General features: G+C 45.0%; 1 protein-coding gene across 1 annotated transcript in view; it reads right to left on the bottom strand.

Moving 5' to 3' along the window:
* Window positions 1-16,358, bottom strand: part of GDF7 (growth differentiation factor 7) — a 32,773-nt gene extending 16,415 nt beyond the window's left edge. Inside the window, exon 1 of the mRNA XM_077488847.1 lies at window positions 16,018-16,358. Coding sequence (XP_077344973.1) covers window positions 16,018-16,351 — 334 coding nt within the window. The 5' untranslated portion in view covers window positions 16,352-16,358. The remainder of the gene's footprint in view (window positions 1-16,017) is intronic.
* Window positions 16,359-16,640: the final 282 nt, after the last annotated feature.

The raw sequence follows: 16,640 nt of genomic DNA, 5'->3' as shown, positions 1-16,640 counted from the left end.
TTGTTCACTGTGGCTATTCAATAAAATTAAGAAATTTTAAGAGCAACAACCGGAGTGCGGATCATTTTTTTCCACACTAGTGTGCTCCTGCCAGGTGGATTTGTGAAGCCAAGTGTCTGAACTTGTTCTGGCACTGGGCTCTGGGACACATATACATGTAAAGCGTTGAAATCCTGGGATGGTCCCTCAGAATTCAGGACAGTTGGGAGATATGATTTTGCATCCCTAAGAATTTTGTGCCCAGGGCAACCTCCCTTGTGGCCTCACCCATGCTAGGCCACTGGTCTGTGGAAAGAGTAGTGTTAGACAAGCAGATTTAGATGGACCTGACTAACAAATTAAAGCTGAACTCCAGCTAACACTTTTAAAGCAGTTACAGCAACATTTTTTTTTCTTTTGGGATAAAGATTTAACATAAATAAATAAAAGCCGACCATTGTAAGCACCATTGACATTGGTAAATGGCTTGTCTCAACCCTGTAACTGATAGATCTGCAGGACAGCTTGGTCTGTTAAAGGAAGTTAAAAAATAATAACAGACTTACTACCTAGATCACCAGGTGAAAATAAAGGAAAAAGGCTTAAAAAGTAAAAACTAATGCAGCCACCACACTTAAAGCGGTTGTATAGTGTTTTTTTTTACTTTTACCTACAGGTAAGCCTATAATAAGGCTTACCTGTAGGTAAAAAAAATCTCCTAAACCTGTATGGTTTAGGAGATATTCCCCTGGCAATGAGCCGCTGACTGCAGTGGCGCATGCTCTCCAGGGATTCTCAGCTGGAAGCCTGGCAGACGCCAAACCCTACCGGAAAGAAATATCCCACACACATTCACGGGAGTGACGATATTGCTGCTCCTGCCACTCACAGCACCGGAGCCGAGATATCCGGAAGACACGGCGAGGGAACATGTCAGCTCCCTCGGCGTGTATCGGGTGAGATGTCGGGGCCTCATTCTAAGGTAAGTATTTCATAATAAGCTAGTATGCGGTGCATACTAACTCATTATGCCTTTTCCCTTACAGGTCTGGAAAAAAAAATGTCAGCGGGTTTACTACAGCTTTAAGGATTGCTAAGCTGCAATATAATACATCTAAATCAGTATGAAATTATGGACAGCATGAACATGGCCACACACATTGCAATCTGATTGTATAATCTCATTTAATTGTACCAACAACTATGTGAAATCAACCCCCTGCCTAAGCATTGGGGCTGATTTACTAAAGGAGTAGAGACTTTTCACTTTGCAAACTGAATGCTTACTTAACTTAGTACATAGGGTGAAGCTTCACTTCAGTCATCCAACCGCGTGCCAGCGAAAATTCATTTATTTTTTTCATTTCTCTAGCACACGATTGGGTATTAAGAGAGAACATAGGTTTGCTTTATTTCCTGAAGTGAACAGCCTCTACTCCATTGGTTCCCAGAGTCAGTCTTCAAGTTCCCTTACTTACAGTGAAATAGATTTAAAGCACCTGTACAAGGTGGCGATAATCCTGAAAACATGACTTGTTGGGGGCACCTGAGGACTGAGGTTGGGAACCACTGCGCCACTCCTTCTGTAAATCTGCCCCAACATATAGTTACATCTAGGTAGTCCCTAACACGACATTGTTTTCAGTAAAACAAAAGCTGGCGATACACATTAACATCGGACTGTACAATTTCTATACAATTACCTTACACATGTAGTGTGAGGGTCAACCCAAGCCATCCATACACTCAGGTAGGCCCTCATCACATATAGTTACTGGTAAACCTTAAGTATGTTGTACAATCTGATTGTAATGTGTAGTGTGCCAGCTTTAGAATATCTTTTTTTTTTTTTTCTTATCACTATATTGGCCAATCGTCCCATTGGAGGCATTACACAGTCCCCATCCCAGCAGGCAGTAATTCCAGCTATGTGTGTGTAGTCAGGTGAGGATACCCAGAGGTGTGAGCTCTGCAGAATGTACACACACTACAACAGGCAGAATTTCTATCTGATCCATTCCTCCCCAGCCTGACATTCCTGCAATGCTGGAGATAAGGAGCCCTTTGAAGGGTCATCTGGATTCATTTTCTATTAAATGGGGAAGAGATAGGTCAGAGCTGGCCTCATTAACCCTTTCCTGCAAAGGAACTGTTCACCAGGCAGCACATTCACTGGTCGCCACCAATCCAGGGTGGCACACAACTGGTTAACAATGCCTCCTCTCTTCTATCAGTTTATTACAAGCCATCTCCACATACTTCTTCCTGGATCTACTAAGCCTGATGAGCCAGTTCACTGGCTGGATTTACTGCCTGGTGCTGCCCTGCACATTGTGACCTGTCGGTGAACATGAGCAGTGAGGTGTGAATGCTGGGGATGCTGGGATACCCATATATCCTATACAATGTGGTGTGATGGCTGGGAGTACTGGGATACATATATATCCTATATATTGACATGATTGCTTTGGGGGCTGGGATACATACTGTATATCTTCTATATATTGAGGTATGATTGTTGGGGTGCCTATATATCATATACAGTGAGGTGTAATTGCTGGGATGCATATATATCCTATACAACATGGTGTGATGGCTGGGATACATATATATCCTATACAACATGGTGTGATAGCTGGGATGCATATATATCCTATACAACATGGTGTGATGACTGGGATACATATATATCCTATACATTGTGGTGTGATTGATGGGGGTGGTGGGATACATATATATCCTATACTGTATATATCCTATACAGTGAAGTGTGATTGCTGGGATACCTACAGTATATATACTATACAATGTGGGATACATATATATCCTATGAGGTGTGATTGCTAGTATGCCTATACATCCAATGTAATGCAGTGTGATTGCTGGGATGCATACTGTATATATGCTATACACTGACTAGTCATTGCTGGGATACTGCTATATCCTATATATTGACATGTGTTCGCTGGGGGTGCTGGGATACATTTATATTCTATATAGTGAGGTGTGATTGCTGGAATACCTATATATCCTATACATTGTGGTATGATTGCTGGGGTCGCTGGAATATAGATATTGTCTATATATGGATATGTGATTTCACTGAGGTGTGTTCACTAGAGGTTATGGGATACATATCTATCCTATACAGTGAGGTGTGATTTCTGGGATACCTATATAACCTATATAGTGAGGTGTGATTGCTGGGATACCTATATATCCTATACAGTGAGGTGTGATTAATGGGATACCTATATATCCTATACAGTGAGGTGTGATTGCTGGGATACCTATATAGCATATATAGTGAGGTGTGATTTCTGGGACACCTATATATCCTATATAGTGAGGTGTGATTGCTGGGATACCTATATATGCTATACAATGAGATATGATTGCTGGGATACCTATATATCTTATACACTGAAGTGTGATTTCTGGAATACCTATATATCCTATACAATAAGGTGTGATTGCTCGGATACCTATATATCCTATACAGTGAGGTGTGATTGCTGGGACACCTATATATCCTATATAGTGAGGTGTGATTGCTGGGATACCTATATATCCTATACAATGAGATATGATTGCTGGGATACCTATATATCTTATACACTGAAGTGTGATTTCTGGAATACCTATATATCCTATACAATAAGGTGATTGCTGGGATACCTATATATCCTATACAGTGAGGTGTGATTGCTGGGATACCTATATATCATATACAGTGAGATGTGATTGCTGGGATACCTATATATACTATACAGTGAGATGTGATTGCTAGGATACCTATATAGTCTATACAGTGAGGTGTAATTGCTGGGATACATATATTTCCCATTACAGTGAGATGTGATTGCGGGAATACCTATATATCCTATACAATGAGATCTGATTGCTGGGATACCTATATATTCTATACACTGAGGTGTGATTGCTGGGATACCTACATATCCTATACACTGAGAAGTGATTGCTGGGATACCTATATATCCTATACAGTGAGGTATGATTGCTGGGATACCTATATATCCCATACAGTGAGGTGTGATTGCTGGGATACCTACATATCCCATACACTGAGGTGTGATTGCTGGGATACCTATATATCCTATACACTGAGGTGTGATTGCTGGGATACCTATATATCCTATACACTGAGGTGTGATTGCTGGAATACCTATATATCCTATACAGTGAAATGTGTTTGCTGGAATACCTACATATCCTATACACTGAGATGTGATTGCTGGGGTATCTACATATCCTATACACTGAGGTGTGATTGCTGGGATACCTATATATCCTATACACTGAGGTGTGATTGCTGGGATACCTATATATCCCATACAGTGAGGTGTGATTGCTGGGATACCTACATATCCTATACACTGAGGTGTGATTGCTGGGATACCTATATATACTATACACTGAGGTGTGATTGCTGGGATACCTACATATCCTATACACTGAGATGTGATTGCTGGGATACCTACATATCCTATACACTGAGGTGTGATTGCTGGGATACATATATATCCTATACACTGAGGTGTGATTGCTGGGATACCTACATATCATATACACTGAAATGTGATTGCTGGGATACCTATATATCCTATACACTGAGGTGTGATTGCTGGGATACCTATATATCCTATACAGTGAGGTGTGATTGCTGGGATACCTATATATCCCATACAGTGAGGTGTGATTTCTGGGATACCTACATATCCTATGCACTGATTTGTGATTGCTGGGACACATATCTATCCTATATATCAGGGGTAGGGTAGCAAGGTGTGATTGCTGGAATAATATATCCTATAAAGTGAGGTGTGATTTCTGGAATACCCATATATCTTATCCTTATATAGCGAGGTGTGATTGCTGGGACAAAAATATTTCAAATATAGAGAGATATGATTGCTGGGACACATATATCTCTTATATAGCGAGGTGTGATTGCTGGGATAATATATCTCCTATATAGAGGTGTGATTGCTGGGATAATATATATCTCCTGTATAGGGAGGCTTGATTGCTGGGATAATATATATCTCCTATATAGCGAGGTGTGATTGCTGGGACACATACATCCCCTATATAGAGAGGTGTGATTGCTGGGATAATATATATCTCCTATATAGAGAGGTGTGATTGCTGGAATAATACATCTCCTATATAGAGAGGTGTGATTGCTGGGATAATATATATCTCCTATATAGAGAGTAGTGATGGACGAACTTCCGACGGGACGTTTCGCGAACGCGAAATGCGAACGGACCCAAACGTTCGCGAAACCGACCGTTCGCCGCGGGCCCCATTGACTTCAATGGGAGGCGAACTTTGCAAACCTTCATGTCGAATTTGCGGCCACGTGGTAATTATTAGGGGGTAAAACGTAGTCCCACCATCTGGACAATGACATAATACATGTATGAGGTGAATTTGGGATCGATAACTACAAGCATTTTTATTTTATTTGGGAAATTGTTCTAACAATTCAGGACTATGGAGCTAATGAAGGCAATGGAGGAGAGGGAAGGTCAGGGACCAGGGTAGGCAAAGAAGAGGGTGCAGGAGATGATCACCAGCAGCGTGACATACCGGAATGACACATGCACCGTGATAGAGGCATCTGACAGCAGCACCGTAATACAGAGCACTGACAGCAGCACCGTGACATACAGCGCTGACAGCAGCACCGTGACATACAGCGCTGACAGCAGCACCGTGACATACAGCGCTGACAGCAGCACCGTGACATACAGCGCTGACAGCAGCACCGTGACATACAGCGCTGACAGCAGCACCGTGACATACAGCGCTGACAGCAGCACCGTGACATACAGCGCTGACAGCAGCACCGTGACATACAGCGCTGACAGCAGCACCGTGACATACAGCGCTGACAGCAGCACCGTGACATACAGCGCTGACAGCAGCACCGTGACATACAGCGCTGACAGCAGCACCGTGACATACAGCGCTGACAGCAGCACCGTGACATACAGCACTGACAGCAGCACCGTAAGCAGCCCCAGGAGGAAGTCAGCACAGCACAGGGATGGTGTGATCCCCTCATAATAAGAACCCCCAGGAGGAAGTCAGCACAGCACAGGGATAGTGTGATCCCTTCATAATAAGAACCCCCAGGAGGAAGTCAGCACAGCACAGGGATATCATAAGCAGCCCCAGTAGAAATATGACACCGCTCAACCTCTTCAAAGAGGAGGGTAGGGGCATATAGTACGGTGTGCTTTTTTGGGTCAAGGAAGTGAGCCAAATGAATTAAGAAGGTCTGTGTGCTTGATTAAAAAAATAGTTTATAGACATATACATGGTCTACTGGTCACATGTGTTGAATTCCTCCGAGATCCATGCCTCATTCATTTTTAGAAATGTGAGGTAGTTAACACTGTGGTGAGCTAGGCGAGTACGCTTATCGGTCACAATCCCCCCTGCTGCGCTGAACGTCCTTTCGGACAGGACACTGGATGAGGGGCAAGCCAACAGTTCGATTGCAAATTGGGCAAGCTCTGGCCAGAGGTCAAGCCTGCCCACCCAGTAGTCTAGGGGTTCATCACTCCTCAGAGCGTCCACATCGGCCGTTAACCCAATGTAGTCGGACACCTGACGGTCTAGGCGTTCCCTGATGCTGGATCCGGATGACACCTGTCGATGGGTCGGCTGAAAGAATGACCTCATATCCGAAGTCACCAACACATCTTCAAACCGGCCTCTTCTTGCAGGCGCTGTTGGATTGGTACCCGCAAATCCTTCTCTGGGAGTGGGAATTGCTCCTCTGCCAGCGCACGCAAAAGCAGAATGCAGCATTTCTCGAAGCAAGGCCTGGAAGTGCTGCATTCTGACAGCCCTCTGCGACGGCGGTAACATTTCCGCCATTTTGTGTTTGTACCGGGGGTCTAAGTACGTTGCCACCCAGTACTGGTCCTTGACCCTCATGCTTTTTATACGGGGGTCCCTATTAAAACACTGGAGCATGAAGGCCCCCATTTGCACTAAAGTGGAAGCGGTGTGGTGGCCTGGCTCCTGCTCATCATCCAGGATAATGTCGTCCTCTTCATTCTCCTCTCCCCATCCTCGCACAACAGGGATCCCAGAAAGGTTTAAAGCATGCTCTTCTTGCTCCTGCTCATCCGCCCCGGCACCATCCTCCTCTGACTCCTCATCAGACTCCTGTTGTTGACTTGTCTCAGATAGAGTAGCCCCCCCTGGGAATTCATCCAGCATTGCGACTTCCTCATCTTCCCGCTCCTGCTCCTCCACAGCCTGATCAATGACACGACGCAATGCACGCTCCAGAAAGAAGGCATAAGGTACCATGTCACTGATGGCGCCATGGCTGCGACTGACCAGTTTGGTGATCTCCTCAAATGGCCGCAGAAGTCTGCATGTGTCGCGCATGAGCAGCCACTGGCGCGGTGAAAAAAAACCCAGCTCCCCAGAACCGTTTCTTTCGCAGAGTTCATACAGGTAGACGTTAACTGCACGTTTCTGCTGGAGCAGCCTATCAAGCATATAGAAGGTTGAGTTCCATCGCGTCGGGCAATCGCAAATAAGACGTCTGACCGGCAGATGGTGTCGCCGCTGAATGTCAGCAAGGCGAGCCATGGCCGTGTAAGATCTTCTGAAATGGGCCGAGATTTTCCTTGCCTGCCGCAAGATGTCCTGGACCCCAGGGTATTTGACAAGGAATCGCTGCACGACCAAGTTTAAGACGTGTGCCATGCACGGCACGTGCGTGATTTTGCCCTGTTTCAATGCGCTAAGCAGATTGGCACCGTTGTCACACACCACTTTACCAACTGTCAAATTGAGCGGTGTTAGCCACTCATCTGCCTGTGAACGCAAAGCTGAAAGGAGTGCCGGGCCAGTGTGGCTCTTTGCTTCCAGGCACAACAGACGCAGCACGGCATGGCAACGTCTCACCTGGCATGTGGAATAGGTTCTGGGGAGCTTGGGCGGTGCAGTGGAAGAGACGCTAGCAGCGGAAAAGGAGGAGGCAGCTGAGGAGGAGAGGGAGGAGGATGGAGTAGGAGGAGGAGAAGAAGAGTCAGGCCTGCATGCAATCCGTGGCGGTAAAACCAAATCTACACGGGTGCCACGGGTTACATGCTTGACGGCCGTCAGAAGGTTCACCCAGTGGGCAGTAAAACTGATATACCTTCCCTGCCCGTGTTTGCTAGACCACGTGTCTGTGGTCAGATGTATCTTGGCACCGACACTGTGTGCCAGAGATACATTCACTTGCCGCTGAACATGGCCATATAGCTCTGGGATGCCCTTCTCTGAGAAATACTTCCTTCCTGGGACCTTCCATTGTGGTGTTCCAATGGCCACAAATTTGCGAAAGGCCTCCGAGTCCACCAGTTTATATGGCAGTAGTTGGCGGGCTATGAGTTCTGACAAGCCAGCCGCCAACCGTTGGGCAAGAGGGTTATCCGGCATCATCATTTTTTTACGCTCAAACATTAGGCCCACGGAAGCCTGCCTTTTTGCAGAAAAATGTGAGCTTGGCGTGATGGAAGGTGGAGTGGAGGACAATTGTGAGGAGAGAGGAGAAGGAGAAGTAGAAGACGAGGCTGGACGGTGAGAGCCTGCAGTGTGGCTTTGTGTGTTCCGTTGCTCCCACTGGGCTCGGTGATGGCTGCTCATGTGCCTTCTTAAGGCGGTCGTCCCTAGGTGAGTATTGGGCTTACCGCGACTAACGCGTTGACTGCAAAGATTGCAGATGGCAACGCTATTGTCAGCAGCGGACACGTTAAAAAAAGCCCACACTGCGGAGCCATGTGCCGGTGTCCTGGGAGCGCCAGATGTGACCGTACATGGTCGATGACTCGCTCCTGATACATTTGCAGTCTGCTTTGTCCCTGCTGTGCAATGTAAGTCATTGCTGCTTCTCCTCCCTATCTGCTGGTCCATATCTCCCTCTGAACTCCCCTCCTCTTCCTCTCTTGTGGGCACCCACGTGACATCACTAGACACGTCATCATCAACGTCACCTTCCCCACCGCTATAAGTAGAGATCTCGGAGTAGGCAGCAACACCGGGGACCAACCTCCTCCTTGGGCTGATCTGGGTACTGGCGTCAGACTGCTGAGTAGCGCTTGTTGCTACCTCCTCTTCCTGATCCAATACCAAGAGTGGCTGCGCATCAGAAATGTCCTCTTGATATGGATCGGAAAATAATTCCAGTGACTCAAGCGGAAGGTATGTGGTGGTGGTGGTGGTGGTCGTGTTGTTGGTGGTAGTGTCTTTGGGGGTGCACATAGCAGAGAGTGAAGAAGAGGGTGCAGATCGAGAGGATGAGGAGGGTGCAGAAGAGTAAGGCTGAGCGAGCCACTCAACCAAGTCTGGTGCATCCTTTAAAGTAATTGAACGCACCTTCTGCAACTTCCCACTTTGGCTCAAGCCTGTTGCTCCTGCCCTACCCCTACCACCCCTGCGGAAGGGCCTGCCTCTTCCTCTGCATGTCATTTTTTAAATGACCCTGTGACAAAACTCTTAGTCCCTATACCGCTGAAGGACTGCTGCAGTATAGGTGAGCGGTCAGCAGTGGTGCACGTCAACCCTATCTATTGTGGACCTATAGCGGTCCTTACAGAACAGCAGACTGTACCGCACTCAAGCCTATGTACCGTAGCACCCTATACCAAGTTACCAGTCCTTATAAGAACTTTTGTGGACCAAGCAGGTTGTGTATTAGTGTTTAGCAGACTGTACGTCAGTCCCTATACCGCTGAAGGACTGCTGCAGTATAGGGCAGCGGTCAGCAGTGGTGCACGTCAACCCTATCTATTGTGGACCGATAGCGGTCCTTACAGAACAGCAGACTGTACCGCACTCAAGCCTATGTACCGTAGCACCCTATACCAAGTTACCAGTCCTTATAAGAACTTTTGTGGAACAAGCAGGTTGTGTATTAGTGTTTAGCAGACTGTACGTCAGTCCCTATACCGCTGAAGGACTGCTGCAGTATAGGTGAGCGGTCAGCAGTGGTGCACGTCAACCCTATCTATTGTGGACCGATAGCGGTCCTTACAGAACAGCAGACTGTACCGCACTCAAGCCTATGTACCGTAGCACCCTATACCAAGTTACCAGTCCTTATAAGAACTTTTGTGGAACAAGCAGGTTGTGTATTAGTGTTTAGCAGACTGTACGTCAGTCCCTATACCGCTGAAGGACTGCTGCAGTATAGGTGAGCGGTCAGCAGTGGTGCACGTCAACCCTATCTATTGTGGACCGATAGCGGTCCTTACAGAACAGCAGACTGTACCGCACTCAAGCCTATGTACCGTAGCACCCTATACCAAGTTACCAGTCCTTATAAGAACTTTTGTGGAACAAGCAGGTTGTGTGTTAGTGATTAGCAGACTGTACGTCAGTCCCTATACCGCTGAAGGACTGCTGCAGTATAGGTGAGCGGTCAGCAGTGGTGCACGTCAACCCTATCTATTGTGGACCGATAGCGGTCCTTACAGAACAGCAGACTGTACCGCACTCAAGCCTATGTACCGTAGCACCCTATACCAAGTTACCAGTCCTTATAAGAACTTTTGTGGAACAAGCAGGTTGTGTATTAGTGTTTAGCAGACTGTACGTCAGTCCCTATACCGCTGAAGGACTGCTGCAGTATAGGTGAGCGGTCAGCAGTGGTGCACGTCAACCCTATCTATTGTGGACCGATAGCGGTCCTTACAGAACAGCAGACTGTACCGCACTCAAGCCTATGTACCGTAGCACCCTATACCAAGTTACCAGTCCTTATAAGAACTTTTGTGGACCAAGCAGGTTGTGTATTAGTTTTTAGCAGACTGTACGTCAGTCCCTATACCGCTGAAGGACTGCTGCAGTATAGGTGAGCGGTCAGCAGTGGTGCACGTCAACCCTATCTATTGTGGACCGATAGCGGTCCTTACAGAACAGCAGACTGTACCGCACTCAAGCCTATGTACCGTAGCACCCTATACCAAGTTACCAGTCCTTATAAGAACTTTTGTGGAACAAGCAGGTTGTGTATTAGTGTTTAGCAGACTGTACGTCAGTCCCTATACCGCTGAAGGACTGCTGCAGTATAGGTGAGCGGTCAGCAGTGGTGCACGTCAACCCTATCTATTGTGGACCGATAGCGGTCCTTACAGAACAGCAGACTGTACCGCACTCAAGCCTATGTACCGTAGCACCCTATACCAAGTTACCAGTCCTTATAAGAACTTTTGTGGACCAAGCAGGTTGTGTATTAGTTTTTAGCAGACTGTACGTCAGTCCCTATACCGCTGAAGGACTGCTGCAGTATAGGGCAGCGGTCAGCAGTGGTGCACGTCAACCCTATCTATTGTGGACCGATAGCGGTCCTTACAGAACAGCAGACTGTACCGCACTCAAGCCTATGTACCGTAGCACCCTATACCAAGTTACCAGTCCTTATAAGAACTTTTGTGGAACAAGCAGGTTGTGTGTTAGTGATTAGCAGACTGTACGTCAGTCCCTATACCGCTGAAGGACTGCTGCAGTATAGGGCAGCGGTCAGCAGTGGTGCACGTCAACCCTATCTATTGTGGACCGATAGCGGTCCTTACAGAACAGCAGACTGTACCGCACTCAAGCCTATGTACCGTAGCACCCTATACCAAGTTACCAGTCCTTATAAGAACTTTTGTGGAACAAGTGAGTTGTGAATGTTTAGCAGACTGCAGCAGAAGGGCAGCAGTCAAGTATAATATCCTTTCTATATTTGGAAGAAAGAATATTATACATGTACAAGCCTATTACTGTACCACTGATACCAGTCCTGAAAAGAACCTTTGTGGAACTAATAATAACAGCAAGTCTTTAAAATTACCCTCACTGCCTGACAACACTGCTTCCTTCCTGTCCCTATACAAATTGGCAAAAAAAGAGAACGATTAGTGGTTACTGGAACAGCTCTTTTGTGGACCTTGATAGTAACAGCTAATGATGATGATGATGATGATGATGATGAAAGACTAATCTGGCTGTCCCTGTAGCATACACCGTCCTTTCCCTTTCTCTAAACTAACAAAAGACACTCAGGCTGCTGCAAGAATCAGCAGCACAGCAAACCTATCAACACCTAACACCTATACCAGTCCTGAAAAGAACTTTTGTGTACCAAATAGCTAGTGGTTTATCTCTCCCTACTCCACACAGGAACCTGTCCCTATCTTAACAGAAGAAAGAATGTAAAATGGCCACCGGATCGGGTGTATTTATAGGTTAGGGGGAATGTACAAGTGTCCATGTGCTGTCATGTCTCAATTGGCTGTCCTGTATCACATGATAAACGTGTCACCAAAGGTTAAAGTTCTTGTATACATTAAACACGTAAGTCCGCCGCGGCGAACGACGGAAAAAGGCGTTCGAACGTGCGGACCGCGAATGTCGGAAATTCGCCGCGAAACGACCGCCGGGCGAACCGTTCGGCCATCACTAATAGAGAGGTGTGATTGCTGGGATAGTATATATCTTCTATATAGAGAGGTGTGATTGCTGGGATAATATATATCTTCTATATAGAGAGGTGTGATTGCTGGGATAGTATATATCTTCTATATAGAGAGATGTGATTGCTGGGACAGTGAGGACAATGAATTGATTTGTCATTTCTGACATGGTAGTAAATTAGGGGATATTACGAATATTCCATTGTCTGAATAAAGTAGTCATCATCCTCAGACTGGGGATTCCTTGAAATGACAGATCACACAAATCTTTACTTCCACCAAAGAGGAGATATGTGGGGGATATAAACATGTCATATACATGTGTGTGTGTGTGGAGGAATGGAGATCGCTGGATAATTACGGATAGACATTCCGATTTATACTTTAATAATCATCTGCAAGTACATCCTCCCTTTGTGCCTTTGGAAACCATCAATGACATCGCCCGATTATAACGGATTAGAATGATAGAATGCCCCCTATGTGATCTCTGTGTGACAGTGCAGGGAGCGCTGTATGGGACAAAGAATCGCATTCCTTTACTATTATAATATATACGAAAATGTGTATTCAATTCATTCGGCTTCCTCCACCCGGGCAACAGGATCTCAAAAATGATTTTTGTAATAAAAAAAATTAAAAAAAAGCTCAAAAACATAAATATATTGCACACAAAAAAAACAATAAAAAAAAAAAAAAAAAAAAAAAAAAATATATATATATATATATATATATATATATATATATATATATATATATATATAATTGTATATTTCGTGGTAGATTCTCTACCTGTCCTCTATACATTGCACAACCTTTGCTGCCATGGTTGGGGTCACAGGTGTGCAGCACAGAGCACACCCACCATATATGGTCATCCCAGTGACAGCTCTGGGGCTGAGACTGATGAGAGTGGGGGGGGGGGGGGGGGGCAGTGGAAGTGTCATTAAGCAGAGGCAGGGGGGGGGGGGGGTGACACTGTAGCAGAACAGGGCACTATGCCCCTCAGGTTATCTGCAGGGGGAGAACCTGCTGGTGGGAATGGGCTGAGTGCTGAAGCTCTCCATGGTGACAGTGTGAGGCTTTGCAGGCATCCTAACCAAAATCTCCACGATTGCAATATAAAACCAACAGGAGGCGCATCAGGTCAAGCCAATCCCAGCCACACAGGAAGAGGGGACATATGGACACAGGGATGCCTTTCTACCCCTAGGTGCAATGTTCCCACCAGAAGGAGCAATAAATGCGGCCAGATGAGGGAGGAGAACTCTACAGCAACCACAGATGTCCCAGCAGTAACCTGGAATCCTCTATATTTAATGTAGGACATTGTGCCTTCCACACAAAAAGCTAAAACAACCATCAACATGGACTGATCATGTAACATCATAGCAAGAAACAAGCAATAAAATAGTCCAAATACAAAAAAGCAGGGAGATGAGCCTCCATGCACTGCATCATCTCTAACCGGTTTATTCATAGCAATGCACAAAAATCAGAAACCATCCAACTCATCAGAAGGGATCCCTTAACTCACTACAGAATACTGAAATGTGGCTGCTTTAGGTTTCTGCATTTGCCCTGTTATATAATTAGGATTGCTCTATTGATATATATAAAGGAGCAATAAAATGCTACATGGATGGGAAAAGCCGTAAATAAATGACTAAACTCTCGCTACAAACCCCAGTAACGCTATCATGCAGTCTAAAATGTAAAATTATATAAAAACTTGAAAATAATATATAAAATGTAAAATGATATATAAACTGGAAAACAATAGATGAAAGGTAAAAAAATATTATAAAGCTAAAACAACTTGAAGCATCAATGGTTATTAGCAATAGCAAAGTGCAATGCTGGCATACAGATGGTGATAAAACACCAACAAGAAAAATGCACTGTACCTATTAATTGTTAGTAACACTATGACGTATTTGCAATGAATGACGTTTTACATACACTAAAGAAGCAAGACCGTTAAAATACACTGCGAAAATACTATCCTATATGCATTTCTCATAGTAAAACGTGCAATAAGCATATAGAGCAACCATAGAGCCCCCAGCCATAGAGCATCCATAGAGCCCCCACCCATACAGCATCCATAGAGCACCCACCCATAGAGCATCCATAGAGCACCCATAGAGCAACCACCCATAGAGCATCCACAGAGAACCCATAGAGCACCCACTCATAGAGCATCCATAGAGCACCCACACATACAGCATCCATACAGCACTCATAGAGCATTAATAGAGCATTAATAGAGCACACACTCATAGAGCATTAATAGAGCACCCACCCATACAGCATCCATAGAGCACTCATAGAGCACCCACTCATAGAGCATCCATAGAGCACCCACCCATATAGCATCCATAGAGCACCCACTCATAGAGTACCCACTCATAGAGCACCCATAGAGCACCCACTCATTGAGCATCCGTAGAGCACCCATAGAACATCCGTGAAGCCATTGGCTTTCACTGCCCTCATTTATTTCTGAACAGTTGCTATAGATAGTAGATCGATATCATTACTCTTTATAGTACATGCCATATATATATATATATATATATATATATATATATATATATATATATATATATATATATATGGCATCACTACTCTATAGTACATACTGTAGATAGATTGATAAATTGGTATCATTATAGTACATTTATTTTTTATATATATATATATATATATATATACACACACACACACACACACACACACACACACACACACACACACACATATATATATATATATATATATATATATATATATATATATATATATATATATATATATATATATATATATATATATATGGGTCTCAATCATATATGTCATCTCTACTCATTTTACATTTTAACACATGTTAAGGTCACCCTAAGCATACACGGCTAAGCTAAGTTATCATCATCCGGGGTATAAATTAATTTAAAAAAGACTCACAGGGGGCCACAGCCTAAGCCTATTACGGGGTTTTATTTATAAATATTACAATATGTCATTGTAATATATATGTATATATATATATATAGTTATTTGTATGCAACGATTAGTGAAATACCAAATCAAGTTGTGGATTTAAGCAGTCGATATGTAAAGGCATATAGGGGTCGGCAGGACCGGGCTATGGATTGGGCAGGTGTCACCTATTCCATGGCATTGCGTGCTCTGGCTATTGCCATCCTGATGCCCATTATTACCTATAGAAGTTGGCTGGACTGGTGACAGGTGAATTGTAGGGAGATTTCAGATCGTGCTCAAGACCGGTGATATGGTTTCCCCGTTAAATAAAACAAAAAATGGTTTATAGATAATTAAACATTGTGAATGTGTTGTCTATGGGCAGATAAGACGACCCAAGTTGGCAGTGTCCCTGGTAGAATTATTATGCCACATGCAGATGTTAATTTATTTGCTAAAATGTATAAATTCATTAAATAAGTTTTTTTTTTGTTTTGTTTTTAGTAAGTGAGTGTGATTTAGAGATACCCGACCACCCTGACATTAGACTCACCGTGCCCCTGGTCCACGAAGCTGGCAATCGTGTTGGCAGCTGCCCTGTCCCCGGTGCTGTTGCTGTGCAGCCCTCTGTGCCCTTTGCGGGATAGTCTCCTGTAGAGGGACAGCATGTATTCATGGGGCACCACGGCAGCCCTGGCACAGTTGTCCTTCCTGGAGGTGAAGTGGTGGTGGGTATCCCTATGCGGAGTGCCAGTCTCCAGCACCCTCCTGGCGGCTCCTTGCCTGTGTGTGGAGGGCAGCACTGCTGCAGCCTGGGGGCTCTGAGCAGCCCAGAGCCAGGCGCTCCACAGCCCAAGACACAGAGCGGCAGCCTTCCTTAGATCCATTTTATCAGTGCACTCTGCTAGGGAATGAGAGACTTGGAGGGGGTTTGATGACTTTGGGAACTCCCCCGTTGCTTTCCTAAGATTGTCTTAATAACCTGCTGCGAGGGGGAGTCAGACAGGATCGATGGCGCCCTCTAGTGGGCGAGAGAGGGTACTGCTGAGACAATACCTGCGGCTGAGAACTTTCCCATCTCCTGGTGGGGACCAGTCATCCTGGAATTTTGGAGGATGACTCAACAGGCTGGTCATTTCTACAAAACAATGGCTGACAAAATCCTTATGACTATTT

The sequence above is a fragment of the Lithobates pipiens genome, unplaced genomic scaffold (assembly GCF_037356315.1).
Source record: "Lithobates pipiens isolate NorthernLeopardFrog02 unplaced genomic scaffold, aLitPip1_a1.2 Scaffold_18, whole genome shotgun sequence".
NCBI classification, from domain to species: Eukaryota; Metazoa; Chordata; class Amphibia; order Anura; family Ranidae; genus Lithobates; species Lithobates pipiens.
Note: the sequence above shows the minus strand (reverse complement) of the source record. Positions and strands in the feature narration are given on the sequence as shown.